The sequence below is a fragment of the Phoenix dactylifera genome, chromosome 3 (genome assembly GCF_009389715.1).
Source record: "Phoenix dactylifera cultivar Barhee BC4 chromosome 3, palm_55x_up_171113_PBpolish2nd_filt_p, whole genome shotgun sequence".
Lineage (NCBI taxonomy): Eukaryota > Viridiplantae > Streptophyta > Magnoliopsida > Arecales > Arecaceae > Phoenix > Phoenix dactylifera.
In genome coordinates this window covers 2,037,672-2,056,803 of record NC_052394.1, presented here as the reverse complement: position 1 = coordinate 2,056,803, position 19,132 = coordinate 2,037,672, and the positions used below count along the sequence as shown (strand labels likewise).

General features: G+C 40.1%; 1 protein-coding gene across 2 annotated transcripts; it reads right to left on the bottom strand.

Moving 5' to 3' along the window:
- Positions 1 to 9,496: 9,496 nt before the first annotated feature.
- On the bottom strand, positions 9,497 to 18,333 carry LOC103711243. 2 transcript variants are annotated; one of them, XM_039124224.1, is made up of 12 exons: positions 18,164 to 18,333; positions 17,945 to 18,071; positions 17,441 to 17,536; positions 16,368 to 16,452; positions 16,083 to 16,204; positions 15,884 to 15,908; positions 15,707 to 15,790; positions 15,571 to 15,600; positions 15,333 to 15,438; positions 15,134 to 15,198; positions 10,579 to 11,350; positions 9,497 to 10,465 (listed from the first exon to the last, which is right to left on the bottom strand). In XM_039124224.1, exons 2-10 carry the CDS (start codon positions 18,032 to 18,034, stop codon positions 15,135 to 15,137), a joined length of 702 nt encoding a protein of 233 aa, XP_038980152.1. In that variant the 5' UTR covers positions 18,035 to 18,071; positions 18,164 to 18,333; the 3' UTR covers positions 9,497 to 10,465; positions 10,579 to 11,350; position 15,134. The 2 variants fall into 2 exon arrangements, with proteins under 2 accessions (XP_038980152.1, XP_038980151.1); XM_039124223.1 differs by having other exon boundaries at positions 18,175 to 18,279.
- Between the last annotated feature and the right edge of the window lie 799 nt (positions 18,334 to 19,132).

Below are 19,132 nucleotides of genomic sequence, written 5' to 3'. Positions count from 1 at the left end.
CTTCCGCTTCCTTTTGTTACCGTTTTAATAATTAATAATTTGAAATTTTAAACGCCCGGGCCCTCTCCCGAGTCTTCCGACACAAGCCAGGGCGCGAAGCGCGGCATCTCGATCCATCCGTGAGTGCCATCCCATCCTGCACGCACGTGTACGAAAATGCCTATGCGGACGACGGATCTGCCGTCCGTTTTGCCTCATCGGGGTGTCCGCACAGAGAATGGAGATACGGACGAATGGTACGGGGTTCACGCGAGTCGCGTGCGAGGAGGGAAGAGCTGGGGCCTGGGTTGAATTCGGCGTTCGTGGCGAGGGTGTTCTGGTAATTTGGGGTAAAAAAAGTAGGCATCGAGAAGTAGAAGAAGACAAAGGATGGAACTCACGGACGAGGCGATGTCAACTGTGCTCTTTTTTTTGTGTGCGTCTTTCTTTTCCTCACCTCCCAAAACGGTGAGCAGTAATAACCTTGAGGCGATTTCCATTTTTTTTTTTTGGTATAACTTGGAAGCTAACTTCTCTAGCTTAGTAGATATTTTTTATATATAAAAAATATAACAAATTAAAAAATTAAAATAATCAGATTGAAATGACTTGATTCGATTTTTTGAAAACTAAACTCAAAATTGATCCTAAATTTTTTCGGTTCAAAACTTTTTTAAATTAAAATTAAATCAAATTTAGAAAAAAAAATATAAATCGATCAAAGAGATTAGTTTGAGCTAGGTTTGTGATTTCGTCAAGTTTTTGTATACTCCTAACTGAAAGGCACTCGCTCTACCCTGGGCTGGCCCGAGCCCTAGGCGACCGAGGCGGTCGCCTGCCTAAGGCCCCGGGCCAATGGAAGGCCCCGGGAGGCTGACCAAAAGGAAGCAAAGGCCCTATATAAAACGGGATCTAGAGCTGGCTACGAGTCTTCCCCCTTGATGGAAGGGAGTGGAGAGTTTTCTGGCCTGCAGAGGGGCAATTTGGGAAGTTGGGGACAGTAGTTTTGTTTTGGGTGGGGAGGGGGAGAGAGAGAGAGAGAGGAGGGATTTGGTTAGCTTGATAGACGCCTGAAACCACTCTTATCTTTCATCCCTTCTCTTTTTTGGTTTTGGTCTTGGTTTTCCTTCCCTCACATTACTCCTGATCCAGCTGGGCTATCCGGAAGAAAGATAGGAGGATTGGAGATGGACTTCTTGGAGGGTGGAGATTCTTTTAGTTTTCTCTTCTCGGTTTCTTCTCCCCTCTTGGGTGGGAGAGATGGAAAAGGAGGGAGGGGGTTGAATGGCTGCTGTGCTGTGATGTTGCAGTTGCCGCTTGGGTACTCACTTGAAGGGGAGATGGTGAGATGGGGTGAATTTCCCATAATGACCCTACTTTCTCTTATTGAGAGGTTCTTTTATGGACAAATTCTTTTCTTCACCTTGACCATGAAGTGCCATGGGATGACCTTTTTATGGTAAATTGTATTGCCAAGCATTATCTCAGTTATTTAATCAGTTTCATGGCCCTTCATTTGGAGTAATCACTTTTATGTGCTTCCATTCAAGAATTATATTAAATTAAAAAGGCTTTTTGTCTATCTTTGTTAGATTCATATATCTTTGTTGAAATAATGTACTTGATAGCTATCTATTTTTATATATTTTTTTAAGTATTTTATATTTATTAAAAAATTATTATTTAAAAAAAAGAGGCTCCATTCATTGGATTCGTCTTAGGCTCCAGTATGTATTGAGCCGGTCCTGGCTCTACCTCTTTGTGATTTGGAAGGTGATAGAGATGTCGAGATAAAATAGCCCGGTGAGAAAAGAGAAGAGCTAGTTAAAATATCACTTGAAAAAAACATTATTAGTTTTGGTACAGCAGAAACATTCTAAATGGGTGCTTCATTTGTCACTTCTATTGCTATTACTTATGTACATATTGCTAATTAATTATAGTGTCACCAAACATTGACTTAATTATATGATAAATAAAAAACAATACCAAGCCATCTGCATATATATTCCGACATGAACCGAACCTGACCCCGTAGTTCCAGAAAAGGACAGAGGCAAGAACAGAGAATTCCTCCGTAACTGCAACTAAAATTTTCAAAGCAACAAGAATCACGGGCCACGTATTATATAGTCTCCACCACCTTATACGGAGGTAATTGTATCAACTTCTTGTTGGCGGCCTTGGCAGAGCCAAACAAAGTCAATAAGGCGAGGGAGAGTTCTGTTCCCATACACAATATGGCTGGAAACTGGCGACTCGGCTATTATTATGAGATGGATTCAGAAGGGTCCAAAAATATCAGGATGGGACCATTTTCTACTCCGAGATATTTGGGCCATGGGCAGAAAGGAGAGACCTTCTTAGCGAAACATATTTATAGGAAAGTCAATAGTGCTGCAGATTGGAGGGCCTCTTATGTGGTTAGTCATTTAGATGGCACTCTATAAATGCAGGGTGGAGAGCTGCTCAGGGCTCTCCGCAAAATTTTTTTGTTTTCAGACTTTCTTAGACTTTCTTAGGTGTGTCCGTACTCGTGTACTGTGAGGCGTCCGTCTTAGCCAAAAAAAAATATATGTATAGCGCTGGAAACTGGCTTGGAGACCTCTTCCATGTTCCACTCCATTTAATTTTCACTGTTGAAAGCCATCAATTTGCTGCAGTGGCTATGAGGCTCAAAAATCATCTGATGATCATGAATTTGTAACCATCAATTGATAGGTGGTCATAAGCTTAGCAGTGAAATCCCGGTTTAATCACTAGATGAGCCTTTTTCAGGGAATAAAAAAGAGAAATGGCATCAAAGCATATAATGCATGATAGAGGAGAAATAATGTAACACATTAAATCATAGTACATATATATATTATGAAAATAATAGCATATATTTTTTCTATTTTTCTTTTTTTTGTATTTTTGTAATTTTTCTACTCTGACAAATATTATAAATAAATTTATTTTTGGCATGATTTTCTTATTTGTTATTTATTATTTATTTATTTTCATATAATGGGGTCGAGAAAATAGCAAAGAGAAAAAAATTTTCTCATATGGCCTTGCTAAAAAGAGAATATTTTATCCCGTTCTTTTTTATTTGTTGTGGTTGGTATTTTCACTTTTCTCTTACTTTAATGTTGTCGGGATTCTATAAATAATATAGAGAAAAGTCGAAGGATATTTTTAAGATAAACAATAATACACAAAATAGTTATAAATTTTGAAGCCTTATTTTTAATATTATAGAGATGATCTTATCCCTCCTAATTATTCAATCACCTATTGCTCGATTACATAGAGAGATTATAATGGAAATTGCTTGGTGATTAATGACAAGTAAATTGATGAAAGAAATGTTCCAAACCCATCAATTAAAATGATTTAGGTGATGTAATCTTGCATCAAAGTATAACGATCCCACCCGATGACCAAATGATTAAGAGAGAATCTTCTATATTCATGGGTAGATCTAAATTTTGATCACCAGCCATAGCCAAAGAAGTACAATTTTGAAACCTCACTAATCCCAATATACTAAAACGAGTGCAGGTTCTCCAATTCATTGGTAGTCCAGATTGATCAAGCTTTCAAAAATGCTTAACAATTAATTCTTTATTCATTGGTAGCTCTCAAAGTGACTGTTGCACTCCTATGAGACATTGATTGGAGTTGCAAGCAATAGGTAATCCCTAATTCACGAAATCAAGTTTTCCAATCAATGACATTATAAGTCACATACTAATTATAATGGAACCTCCAACCATGAAGATACTATATAATAGAGTATCCACACAAGAAGCAATGACACCTATATAATGGAGTAAACTGATAGCTCAAAGCGAAGACTTGGCAGGGATGCCCGCTATCCCCGTACCTATTCATCATTTGTTCTGATGTTTTGTCTCGATTGCTGCAGGATGCATGTGCCGCCGGAGAGTTGGAGGCTTACGCCCCAGCTCCAGGGGCCCAGCCGATATCCCACTTACTATTTGCCGATGACTGCCTACTCCTGACGCGTGCCCGCGTAGCAGATGCCCTGGCTATTAGGCGGGCTTTGGCCGCCTACTGCTATGCATCTGGTCAGAGAGTGAATGCCCTGAAATCCTCTATCTCCTTTAGCCCGAGCTCGCCACCCGGGGTTCGACGTGAGATTCGGAGGATTCTGGAGATGCCTGAGCAGGACGGGACCTGGACATACCTGGGGGTTCCGATCACAGGTAGGAGACTGCGTGTATCTGAATACTCCGGGATGGTGCAACGGGTCCAGAGTAGGCTAGAGGGCTGGCGAGCAGCGTCTCTATCTATGATGGGTAGAGTTCTGCTGATTAGATCTGTTTTGGGCTCTATGCCTATCTATCTCATGACTAGCACTGTGGTATCAAGATCCGTCCTACTAAAGATTGAGCGACTGATTCGAGGTTTCCTATGGGGCTCGCTTGGTGGTGGCCGTGGGGTGCACCTGGTGGCATGGGAGAGTATTTGCCTCCCCCTCAGGGAGGGTGGCCTTGGGGTGTTGTCTCTCCGGGAGAGACGAGAGCTGCTCCTCGCCTGGCATGCCTCCCGATTCATCCTGGAGCCGCAGGGCTTCTGGAGCCGGATTATGACCGCCCGCTATGGGGGGTAGGCCGGGAGGGCGGGATTCGAGGAGGGCGGGGATGTTCTTTTCTATGGCATGAGATTGCGAGATACGTGCCCATGGTGTCGGATCACACTCGATGGCTGATAGGTGATGGCCGCAGCATCGACGTGACCAGGGACTCATGGGTTGATGGTCTCCCCCTGTGCCGCTGGCCGACTACTGTTAGTGTTGAGGCTGGGGAGGGTTTACGGGTCTGTGATCTTATGATTCCCGGGGAGGCTGGTTGGGACGAGATTCGATTAGCCCGCTTCTTCGGGGAGTATCTGGCGGAGCGGGTTCGCTCCCTCCCTCTGCCACAGAGCGGTGGACCAGACGTACGTGTGTGGAATCTCTCGACCAGTCCCAGAGTCAGGATGAGCGTCCTTTCTCGCATTCTTAGGCGGGAGTACGAACCTGGTCCTGATTGCGCCTGGATCTGGCGATTGGGCCTCCTCCCGAGGGTTGCGCTGTTCCTCTGGAAGGTGGTCTGGGACCGTCTTCCAACGAGAGCAGTACTTGGTGGACGAGGATTGAGGATCCCCCTTGAGTGTGGGGTTTGCGGTGTGGCCGAGACGGTCGACCATGCCTTGTTTCGGTGCTCTAGGGCGAGGGACACTTGGTGTCTGGCAGGGGTCCCGCAGCCGGTATGGATCTGTAGGGATCAGTTCTTACAGGCCATGCGCCAGGCCTCGGAGTCCCCGGCTCTTCGTCAGGAGGTGACTCGAGTGAGCTGCACTGCCTACCAGATCCGGTTGGCCAGGAATGCTCGTATATTTGGTGAACGTTGTATGTCGCCGAGATTTGTGGTCGAGAGGGCCCGTAGTCAGGCGGCAGAGATGTGTTATGCCTCCACCACCGGAGGGACCTTGACAGCTCGGGACATCTGGGGCCCCCACCATGCTTCGGCAGCATCTCACACGGTGTTTTTCACCTGGAAGCCCCCACCCCCAAGTTTTCTCAAGGTCAACTTTGACGGGTCAGTCTTGGATGGTGGCACGAGGGGAGGTGCGGGTTTCGTCATTCGGGACCCTTTTGCTAGGGTTGTAGCCGCTGGGGGCAGTCACCTATTTGATACCTCGGTTCCGAGTGCAGAGCTGAGCGCTGCCTGGGCAGGCCTTCGACATGCCCGGTGCGTGTTACAGGCTAGGGCTATCACCCTAGAGGGTGATTCTGCCACCGTTATCAGTTGGATCCGTGAGGGTCCTAAGGGTGATGGTAGTGACCACCCTCTGCTTCGTGATATATGGGCTATGGCGAGGGATGGAGGGGCCTTTCAGGCCAAGCATATCTACCGTGAAGCCAATGGGGCTGCGGATTGGGTGGCTGCATTTGCAGCTCGCCATTCCGGAGACACTGTGTGGACTGGAGATGGGGAGTTGCCTTTGGCACTCCGAGGTATCCTATTTTTTGACTTTATTGGGTGTATCCGTACCCGACAGGTATGATCCACCCGTATTAGCAAAAAAAAAAAAAAAAAAAGCGAAGACTTGGCTACCACTTGAACCATCTAATTCCTACCATTGCAATGACACCTATATAATCAAAACCATATAATCAAAGAAAAATAGTTTGTCTTACAATTGAAATCTCTCTTGAAAATGCGATACGCCATGTCATTTAGGCGACCTTATTTGTCATCGCTATTTTTTTTTGGTGAGTCGTCACTAGTAGATTGATTTGTTAGCATGGTTGTAGGTCAACTCACAGGACTTGGAGCATTTGATCGAAAATAATAATTTGTTTCAGACAACTTTACCAAATTTTTATCCAATGTGACTTATACTGTAACCAAACAAATTCTTTAATCATCAACTGCGTAAACATTAAACAATTTAGCCTTGTCTTTTGAATTCATCTTCATCAAAACATCTCTATCGATTCGACTCCTTTTGGTCTCCTTAGAGGACAAGCCTTTCATTCAAGCAAGTCCGGCACTTTTGAACTGAAAGTCTATCTATGTTTGGTAAAGCTAATCTCTTTATTAGGCGGACCTAGCCTAGGTTGGCCAAACTCGAGACCGTTTTTGTGGAATCTAAGGCCATCAAAATTTATTACAGAAAATGCCGGCAAGTAGTTGTCATGGTTGTCTCCTCTTGTCTCTATTTATGCCAACACCAAATCTAGCTCCAGCCACTAATGACCCATCTAGATATGAAAGCAGGAGTGCAGGTGTTTGTTTTTTGGCAGTACACCAGGACGAGCATTTGATGGATAAGTGATGGAGACATCAGAGCCTTTCATTCAAATGATCCTAAGCCTCGGAATTGAGTCAAGTTGTATTCGGCCCGATCCGGATTGGGTCCATTTGTATTCGAGTCATTTTTTTTATTACATTATTTGTTTTTCGTCTTAGTCAAGTTAATTTGGTCAGTTGTTTTGTTATTAGACTAGCCAATTGGTTTTATGTAATTCGATCAATTTAGTGAATCAATTTTTCTAAGGAATTAATTGATGTAAAGGTCCAAATTTAGTCAGTATTAATTGATTGATTTGGTCAATTGAATACTTGATTTGGTCAAGATGTAAGGTCTATATAAAGACCACCCCTCTCATGTATAAGGCAATAGATGATTGAATGAAAAAATCCTAGCCTCCCTCTTGTTCTTCTTCTTCCTCCTCCTCTTCTCTGCTTCTTCCTGTGTCTCTATAACCTCTTCTTCCTTCTTCCTCTCTTGTTCTTCTTCCTTCTCTTTCCGTGCAGTTGTGCTGCATCAATAAGACTTGCGAGAAGGAGTGGCATGCATGGCCACTTGGTGCTTGCCGTATAGGATATAATTTTCTCCCTGTTTGGGCTAAGCACGAAATTCCAGGATTTTAGGAGTTCTTGTCGAATCTAGGTGCAGGAAAAAAATCTAATCCAACCCATACTGGCAATAAACCTAATTATTGGTTGAAGGTCCAACCTAAGATCTAATCAAGTCACGTCTGTCCTTGCCGTGTTGGGATTTCACCCAACCCACTTTGCACCGAGCCCATCCAAGAAAGCAGCCTGCGCGTTGTGTTTCTACGAAATGTTTCTACGCCCAGTCAACACGTGAGCCATCAAGAATCTTGCAGCAAAATAATTGGATAGTTTGCCACTTCATTGATCCACTCGTTCTCCACCACCTTGACCTTTCAATGACCATTTTTCTTGTATCTTTGGGCCCGCTCGCAACTTGTGGCAAGATAACAACTTTGTTGAAAATTGGAAGATAATTAGGCACGAGTAGATGCCAAAGTTCTATTGACCTCATGAAGGCTATCATTAGTCAAGTTACATCGCATGTGTACCATTATATATATATATATATATATATATATATATATATATATATATATATTGGTACAACGGTCGCTCAAGTCAGTCTGGCATAAATACCGTCCTTAGCATCAAGAGAAATAAGATGACATAAAGGTAAGGAAACAAAATCAATCTCAGTCCATAAAATCTTTTCTGAATGATGAGCAGCAAAGGAAGCGGCCCAGTCTGCAGCTCTATTCATCTTTCGGGATACATGGGCAACCTCAATCGAGCAATAATTTGACATTAACCTCTGAATGTTCCTGAGTATGGGCTGGTCATCGCCCCGGTGCCCGACGTTACAAATTCACTCAGTCACCATCTTCTTGTACCGTTTCATTGACAGTGCTACTATACGAAATGGTGCTCAAGATGACGAACTGGATGGAACTTTGGATTTGTTATACCTTCTCTAATAGCTCTACAATTAAGTGTACCATTATACATTGACAGATTAATGCCACATGGAAGTGTCGTATGTTGCAAACTGGGACACCACATGTGTATGCGTTGAAATTTTTGGTGTCTTGCATGCTCACTGCTACTATTTTATGTATGCTTCTAGAAGTTAAATTCCATGCAGTAGTGACAACTTGCGTGCAAAGTTTTGTGAGAACAAGACATTGAGAATAATTTTGGTATCAAGCAAATCAACTTTCATCTTCCCATCATCCATGACTCACCATGGGTCCATGAATCCCAACGTTTGGCAGCGATGGAACAGCCAAGAATATTTAACGGAGAAATTATTGAAGGAGAAGAGACCACAAGTGGGCATAAGGACCTGCCACTAGCAGGGCCCACCGCCTAGTCGCATTTGAGTTCAACCATCGTGCTGATTCATAAAAACGCTCCAATAACGTGTGCAATGCAAAGAATAATCTTTACTCGAATGAATTTTCTAAGAAATTGATGCTTGAGTATATTATACCTCGGACTGTGATTTTCGTATATTGGGCAGACCATGAAAAAGTAGCTTCGTAAATATATTTCTCGGAATAACTTGTATATGGTTGAGTATATATTTTTTTATAAAAAATATATAAAATATTCTTTATACTCTTAATAAATTAATTATAAAGAGGAAAAAAATATAAACAGTTAGAATTAGAAATATTTTTGGGTGATCTTAATTTCCAACATATGAAAACCATATGGATTTCCATTTTCTATAGAAAATGGAAAATTTATACCCATAAGGCATCTATTTTCCTGTCTTTTTTTTAAAAAAAACTCCAACTAAATAAGCCACTTTATAATTTTTAGATTGACCGCACTTTCTCCCATTCTCTTTCTGTGAACCAAACGTGTCTCATATATTTTCTTTCTCCATTCATGAACAACTCCTCTTAGTTTCAAAAGAGGTGACCATCTCACAATAATAGCGGTGCTAGCTGTCTACTCTCATAGGATTCAATTCTGTGGCTTTTACATGACCATAGGTTTGAAGGATTACGAGCAGGAATGGTGGGCAACATCATGAGCATGACAATCCCACTCCTCTTGCATGTTCACACCCCATGATTTCCACCACCTATGAAATAAGAAATTTACCTGGTCAAACGAACACCTCAAAGAGATGGATGGAGAGGTTTTATTGGTGGAGCTGCAATGTGATGTTCAAAAACTTATGTTCATAGAGTCAGTCCTCAGAGTACAGCTCAGAGTAGTATAGGAGGGCCTCACCTTTGCTAGGCATGCGGTGGAAGCATACTACATTCACTTAGAGGACGTCTTGGCCATAGTGATTGACTCGATATAGAAAAAGCACAACACTGAAAATTTACACCTGTTGCATCAGAATATATATGGGATAGAGGGAGCTTGCTGCCTTCAGAGCCACGCGCATTTTTCAGGTTGTATCCTACACTACGCACCACTCGGAAGGCTTCCTCTGGGATGGTATTGAGGTGGTCCCGCCTGCGCTATGGCAGATACTTATTTTGGATTACTCGGGGTACACTCATGCTCGCTTCGTGTCAAACAACGGCTCATAAAAAAAAATAAAAAAAATAAAAAAAAAGGATGTTCATCCCCACATACACTTACTCTCCTCATCTTCAGCCTCCACAGAAAGCTAGCACGACTTCCTCCGTATCAAATTTAAACTTCTAATGATCCTCGGCAAAGATCCTCTATTATGCTCATCAGGGAGAAATCCAAGTATTAAAACCCTCTCCTGGCTACATCTCGTCATGATCAATTCTTGTATACACTGTAGCTTATGGCCAATGGTGCATGCAAAGGCGTGGGATCCACTGTCCCTTTTTTCTCGGAATGACATGAAGAGATGTCAGGTATGCAAATGAAGCCTTTCATGGTCCCACCTCAAATCAATCAAGTGTAACAGGGAAAGGGACAGCAGCCTTTGAGACGAGCCTTACAAGAATAAGTAGTAATCCTCCGGCCACCATGGGACATCTTCATGTCCCTCACACAACTTTGCTTGTAGCCATGTAGCAGGGACCTTTACATGAATAGGGGAATGCATGGTTGAGATGAGCATGCTCTTCCATTCATCACTCTGATGCCAAGATACATGCAAATAGAGCTCAACGATGTCGGCCACAGTGAAGTGTTCCACAATCCTAGACAGACAAATGGCCAACATTATAGGAAGTTAGATCGCATCTGGTGCAATGTTGTATCTGAAAAAATGAACAGTATATTCGTATAGATTGTATAATAAACAGAGAAGTACCATGAAATGAGTAGTGATGCAGTTTTTTTGCTGCCATTGAACTGGTGTTGAGAGAATAATTCATATCAAATTTCAAGCAGAGGGCACTTTAATGTGAGAATTCTGGTAGAGCAAAAACAGAAAAAATAGCAGGCATGGGAGGATCCCTTGGCCAGATAAAGCATCTGAATAGCAGATGTTAACTGTATCAAGGATGTAAGTATTGGTGCAACCGAGATGAGGGGGTGCGAGCTGCTCATCAGGGTAAATGCTCCAATCCACCATCAAGATGGTATGATTCGACAGTTAGCCATCATCACTAATAGCATGATCTTTGGATATCCATTGTCGAATGAATTAGATTCCGCTACAAACAAATGCTGCAAATAGCTATAAAAGACATGATTTTCCATTTTCCAGGCATATCATTTGCTTAATATTGGTATCCACAGCGATGGAGCATTCTGACTTGGAAATAAATTAATTCGTTGCAGGAACACTTGATTAAAAACCTCTAACAAATCAGAAACACAAAACTTCTTCAATAGCAAAGAATGATCAGCTATGTGTTCGAGACCCATGATTGTTGGAAGGTCAGATGAGAGCCAGTAGCATCATAAAAGAATAATGAACAAAAACATGTATCAGCTATGGCCATTCATCACTCCATAATGGACCCAGGAGGAACAATTGTAAGCCCGATCCAATCAAGAATGGATCAGAACAGGAACCTCTTGAAAAATTGTGCACTCCATCCTATCAAGAGAGGCAAGAATCCATGCAAAATTGAAGCCTGAGAACAAGTTAGACAAAAAGGATCAGAACAACCAAAGCTTATAGCATTGACTAACATACAATGACGAATCAGTTTGACAGCTCTTATAGGAACAAGCAGATGCAATCAGTATAAAGCGTTCATGTCTTCAATGTTGTGTGAAGAATGGTTTAGAACATTGAAGGATAGGGGAAAAAATATTACAATAGTGCTGTTCACAGTGCATCGGTATGACATGTCACAAAGAAGCAGCATGACAACTAATTTAGGTAGCAGATATCAGCAATATACCAGTTGACTGAAGAATGACAATATTGCTGCCCGTTTCATCAAGCACATAGTTTAATCCATAGGAAAGAACTTACAATTGTCAGAAAAACTTTAAAAATGATCCTATAGAAAAGGCAGTTTCCTTTTTGCCATGGTGTGTTTGATATTGCACAACAACCAAACACAATATGTTACATCTGATCATGCAGAGATGTCTTATAATCTGAGATGACAAGCTATAATAAGTCACAAGTCATGTTCCTTGAAATAATGACCAAGCACAAAAACGAATCGATCCTCTAGAACAGGCAACATCTCTTTAATGAGTCACATACACAGATGAATTTGAGGTCAGGCACATGCGAGGTACAAGCCCAACATTGACAAGGAATACAAAATCCAAATTCGCATTCAAATCCAACAAGTGCATTTTTTAAACTCTATAACATCAATTTATAGAAGTGATCTGACTCTGGCTTTTAATCCTTCGATTAGATGGACCACATGCACAGTTTTATAGCATCCTTCAACATTTTGAGTTTCTAAGTTAATTCTCAGCCCTAATGATCCTTAGAATGATGGATATTTCAAATTCAGAGTAAATGCACACTTACAAGGTTGCTATTATTTACTATTCTTCTCTTGCCTTCTTTTGACTTAAAAAAAAAAAAAAAAAAAACTTTGGAGTGTAATATTTCAATTAGTTGAGGTATGATAAGTAACCCAAGAGGTAATACTAGATTACAAACACAACACATAGTATAACAGTAGCACTAGCATATTAGGAAAAGGATTTGAAGGTAATGGCATAAAGTATACCAAAAACAGTAATATGTCAATACATATATGTGACATAACATAACATGAAAAATACATATTAAATGCATACGCTAGTTATTATTTCAAAACCAACCAAACTCATGCCTTGCATAAAGATTTCAAGCCTGACTTAATAAGTTTGCTGTCCAGCTTTTACATACTGCTTACAACCCTAGATGGCACGGAGCAAATTCAACCACCAGAGTGTGACAGGTGGCAGAGGATCAAGAAACTGAAGAAATAAAAAAATGGCATCTGGGCTGAGAATTACTTTGGCACAAACAGGAGTTACTCTGGCACATACCGAACAATGTACCTAGAGAACTCAAAGGGCTGAAAATGAGAGCAAGGAGCATATCAAGGCCGAAGGAAATAAAAAAGGACTGAGTACATAAAAGAAGGTAAAAAGAAACTCTTTTTTTTCTTTGCTTAATGGTTAAAAACATATTTCAGTGAGCCCATGTTGTGGTGATTGTCGCACCTGAGATGAATAAAAAGTAGAGAGCAATAGAGGGCCTGTAGATGATGGAAAGACCTCAGAATCAAGGGGGAAAGGAGGTTCAGGTGGCAGATCATGCTATTAGATGGTGCAAAAATAGCATGACTCCAGAACAAGACAAAAGACAATAAGTGCCCATATGGGTTCAAACCTGCATGATAACACCAGATATGTCCTCCTAGAGGTAATAACAGAAGATTAATTAGACCAATGAGATTCTCCAAAATGGATTCGTGAAGATGACAAAATGAGAGGGAAATTAGGTCAATTTTAGTGGAATGTGATGATACCTGGGCTTGTCAGTAACTCAGTAACATGGCTGTTCAAAACATTAGATAACAAGCCTGGCAGTATGATATGAGGCTAGTACAGTAGATATGATCCTTCCCTGAAAATCCTTGCCAAATAAAAGGTTGGAACCAAAGAGGTAACTATAAGGGCTTCCAGTTTCGCCATTCTGATTACAAAAGTGCCACTCAATCCAGCTGATAGTGAAGCCAGGGGGTAAGATTGAACTCCTTCAAACAAGGAAGAAAACCAATTGGTTCGACCAATTTGAGCAATTCATGCTGCCAATGAGCAATAATCCCCAAGACTCTAGGCCCCAACTAAATTGGTTGGTGGGATTACATCAGTGAAATCCAATTAAAGCAATGAACAATGAGTGGCTCACTCATGCACAATAAATTTCGAAAGCTAGTTTTTGACAGCTCGGGATTCCTTTGATAACCGATAACATGTAATTTGAACAAGTGTTGGAAAATTGCCAGCATACAATAATCTCCTACAATGGGTGAAACCCTAATAATTCAATTACATTGAGCTATAACTTTCACCTCTAACATGCAATTATGGTAAGGGAAAGTTAAAAAGTACGCATACAAAAAATCAAGCACTTAAAATACAAAAAAATATACTTATACAAAACATAATTTATATACTATAAGAAAATTTTAGAACATGATCAGATTTTGTTTCTAAATACATAATGTTCCAGCCTTAAAGATGTCCACCAGTAAATTTCTAAATCACTACTTAAGATACTCGCATTGATTTTTTACTGCCATCTTCACGTTAATGCACCATAAGTACACAATGAAAAATTAGAACGAAAAGAGAAGTCCTGTAAGCCTATGGACTGGACATGTTAGATGTTTGTTTCCCATTTAAGGTAAACATATTAATCAAGTAGGTTCTGTGCATAGTTTAGCATCTGTGACACTCCATTTTCCAAAGATTCTTTTCTATCCTTTTCCTTCTATACTTATCAATGCTTGTTAGTTAAATTTTAAAGTCACTGCTTCAAAGATAGTCATATGTTCCTGCTTAATGTTCTGACAGTCCATAATCAAAATTTAGAACAGTAGGAGAAGTCAGAGAAGACTATGGACTTGGCATATTAGATTTGTTTCCATTACGGGAAACATATTAGTGCTATGTTACAGTTTAATGTTCTGTCAATGCATAATCAAAATTTAGAACAGTAGGAGAAGTCAGAAAAGATTATGGACTTGGTATATTAAATTTGTTTCCATTATGGGAAACATATTAATCGACTAGGTTTTGTTTTTTCCAACTCAATTGCATTCTATTTCATCCTTCTATTCTGTGATTGATTGATGCTCATTGGTTGTTTTTCCATCTTCCTGGGGGAGCCAGGAACAGTAGTAAACTGTAAGTTGTTGGCAAAAAGGATACCAAAAGTATTTACTCTATTTTCTCTGTTAATCTTATTGCTGAAGCAAGAAACAATTGCATTCTCAAAAATTTTGGAAGTTAAGCAGAAAAAGAGACTGAAATCTTCTTTGATATTTAAGGTTGTATTCGAGATGTTCTTACGGATTCCAACTAAAATTAATATGTAATATCTTCATTTTCTGGTTTGTTGACATCCAGTGAAGAAAATTCTGTCTTTCTTTCCTTTGTAGAACTTAACTATCTCTTAAACAGAGTTATATCCCCTTTCTTTTCTTCACAAGGTTTGTGAAACCATAACTGCTAACATGACACAGATAAAAACTAGGCAAACTAGCATTATATCAGTCATTCACCTCCCTTGGAAGATCTAAAACACATATATCAAGAGAACTTGATAACATAAGCTCCTAATCAGGTTCTCATTATTCCTTTACACATGACGCAGACTGCTAAAGCTAAGATCATAACAAAATGAATTATTATTAAAACCAATAAAAATATAAAGTAATTAATACCTCAGGATAAAATAACAAGACCAAGGTAAATGGATCCGCAGAGAAACGCAAATGATATCAGACCCCTGCAAGCAAAATCAACAGTGTTTTATTTAGTAGAGCTATAGATATAGTACATGATACAATGAAAGCTTCCTTCATGTATGTAACCAGAGAAGTCATTTCACAAATAAATTGTATTTTAGAGACAGAATCTCACCAAATAACCCCCCATGCAACACCATTACATGGGCAAGGGCAAATCTCAGCAAATTTCTCAGCATCACTTGAGTGGACTCTTCGGGATATCAAATCATCATAGATATCTGTAACAGGAAATGATTCTTATGGCATTGATTTTGGCGAATTCCAGAGATCTTATCCAACTTATTGGTAAGGAACAGCTGGTTTTTCCATAACTATTTTGTTGAATAAATCTAGGTAATAAGCATGCTTACCATAAACTGAAAATAAGCTGTTCATTACACCTGCAGTTTGCAAAGAAGCACATGTAATTTCTCCAAGATATGCTACAAGTAATGCGCAATAAATAATCATAAACAAAAGACATTGTGCAGGTATATAGGTTCGCACCTATGAACAAAATGACATAGCGAAGAATGCGGACCTTTGTAGTTTCTTGTAAAACCCAAACAATGGCAAGTAATATGATGAAGCCTAGACAGTCACATGATTATATGTTAATTTTGTGCATATCTCGAATGCCAGGTTATGAATTTTGATCAAAGTAAAATGATCATTTATGCCTACCTATGCACAGTCCTCGAAGAGTCCACTGCATGATCCACAATTATATTATCAGAGATACAGACAGAAGAGGAATGTTGAGGGGGAAAAGAAACATAACATATTACCTTTCCATCCAAGATTTTTGATAAAGAAGTGGCTGAGGAGGGAAAGAAAAAAGGAAGCTAATATACAATTAATTTTAATTAGATCAACTGCTTACATTTTCAGCGACAAAGAGGACAACGAGAAGCGCAACTATAAAGCAACCAGCTGCAATTCTTGTAGTGAGAAGGTTTGTAGATGCAAGTATGAAAACCATTCCCCAAAATGATGACCCTAGGTCTGGATTGTAAAAGAGCAGAATATTTTATTACAAGGGCCATTAAGAATCAATAATGATATATGTAAGAAGTTCTGACAACTGGATTTTCACAGCTTTGTATCATGGAATATTGCACATTGAGACCAGAAATAGTAAACAATTAGAGAAGGAAAAATGCATTACACCCAGCAGGCAAAATTATCCAGTAGATGCCACCACGGGTTTGTGTGACCCCACCCTCATTGGCATGAACCTGCATACCCTCCACCTGCATCAAAGATGAAAACTATGAATAGGCTGCTGGAATGTCCAAAAAGGCATCATGATATGTAAAATGATAAGCAGGGCATGGGTTAGCATTTGATCGAAACACCACATATTGATATTAGAATGCGTAAATGCATGTATAATAGCAGTTCCATGAATACCTTGAGGTTATCCTGTGCTTGGAAGAAGAAGTAGGAAAAGGAAAAAAATATAGTGATAGTTTTATTCTTCGTTGCCATAAATAGGAATATTGAAAATCGATTTTTTTTTTTTTTGGAATTTGAAATAATGTGATGGACGAATGACGGAAATTGAACCCGCGCATGGTGGATTCACAATCCACTACCTTGATCCACTTGGCTACATCCGCCCCTTATCTAGCTAATGGATTTTCTCCTTTTCCGTTCATCATTATTCACAACACTACAGATTCACTTCACTGAGGGAGGGAAAATCTAACACACGATGATCGTTAGATCCAGAAGTTTGGTAGCGTGTCTTGAAAGCACACAAGCACTATGAATTTCTAGAAAATCTTTTATGACAATAATCAAGAAGAATGCTACGATACATATTCAGTAAAAGAGTTGATTAAAAAAACACTTTGCACTTAGCAATACCGGTTAGATATTCAGAATTCAGGATTACTTTATAGAGGCAAACTATTTTGTGCGACTATTAGGTTATGTTCACTGGGCTCGATATTCTACCAAAACAAGCAAGACAAAGAATTGCTTGAATTAAGTGAAACACGATACAATGTGTCCAAGATTGCTCTAACATGGTGAGATCCAGAGCATGTTTAAGATAGAAATAAATGAGAACATCTGAACCTCACATGCACCTGCAAAAAAGAATTCTAAAGCAAAACAATCACGATGCTCATTCGAGATCACATCAAACTGATACAAACTGAGGGGATTACATGTCTGTGCATTAGATATGCTCTGTTGGAATTCGTACGGTGCATTTTAACTTCATATTCATACCTGTCCGCATGTCAGTTTGCACGCAAGAGCATGGCTGGTCTCGTGGAGAAATACGGTGATAAGCTTGAAAGGGGTCAGCAAGATCGTCCTCCACAACTACGAGTAGTTCACGACAGATGATGCACGAAACAACACCGCAATATTAGAATAAGCAGGCGTCACTTCAAACAGCACGGCGGAAGATGCCAAGGCAAAAGCTAGATTCAATCAAAGGGGAGACATTGCTGCAACCTATTGGCGTCGTCCACTGAATTGGGACTTGTATCTAAAAATCTACAAGCCTTTATAGGCCTCCAATGTAGAAAATGGACGAACTTTAGTAAAAAGTTGGGTTGAATAGACTTCAGCAGTGCCCTTTAGGCTTTTTTTAGTCGGAAACCAGGTAAAGGGGGTCTCGGTATCTCGCCCAGAGGGAGGAAAGAAGAGAAGAAAAGTTGAAAGGGAGATTGGGATATTGAAGAGAGAGAGAGAGAGAGGAGGTGGTGAGATCGAAGAGAGACATACGGCGAGGATGACGACGGTGAAGACGCCGACGGTTGCGATGAAGACGACCTGATCGTGATCGCAGCAGTGCTTGAGTTCCCAATTCGCCATCTTCGCTCTTATCTCCTTCTCTCTCCCTCTCCCGACCCTGCGATTTGTCCCAGAAAAATAAACCAGAGCGAGAAATGAGAAAATGAGAAGTAAATATGGCCGATCCGGCGAGAACGAGAGAGGGAGAACCTGGCCGCCACCTGGCGAGTTGGTGGACGCTGAGGGCAAGGAAGGAAGGGCGTTGGCCAATCCGCGTTGAAAACTCTAAGAACTTGCACGCAAGGCTGCGATAATATAGCATTCGCATAGGTCCGGCCAGCTAATTGGTGTCTGAAAAGTGCGAGCCGCGAGGAGAAGCGCTTGCGTGGTCAAGACACGTACAAAAGTAACAAAATAAAGAAAATCTAAGCCGTCAACCGGTTCGCTGCAGGCTCTTGGGACTTTAATTTTTTTATATATATTTTCAAAATAAAAAATAAAATTTTATGTTTATTTTTAAATTTTTAAAAAATATAAAATATATTTTATATTGTTAATTAGTTTTAAAATATAAATATGCACGGCGATGAGAATGATGATGGCAGCAACTTGAAGGAGGTACCAATAATGTGATAAATACAATGATAATGAAAGTAAAGAAGTGGTGAAGACAGTGACAACGATGCTGGAAGCACAGGTGTCATACTATATAACACAGGCAACAATGATTAAAATAGAGATAGCGCGTGTAGCATGCCTCAACAATATCGTAGAGACACAATAATAGTGGTAATTGTAGGATGAAGGTGATGAGGGTAGCAAGGATGGTGATAACAGCAGTGGTCACGGTGATGAAGGTGATGTTAGCGATAATAATAAAAAATATAAATTTCTTACTTTTAAAAATATTAAAAGTAAAGAAGTTTTTATTTTTTTTAAATAATTAAAATAACTTTCAAAATAACATCTAACATATTTTTTATCTTCATTTATATAAATTTTATAAAAAAATAGAAACAAAATGACGCCATGTAGACTCTCGCATCTCATCTCAATAGGAGCATCATAATCAAAGGCTATATCCTTGAGTTTTTAACCATAGCGACATGTTGTCAATGCCATTGCTATATGCTCTGCTTCAGTACTCGAGCAAGATACTATCCTCTGCTTTTTACTCTT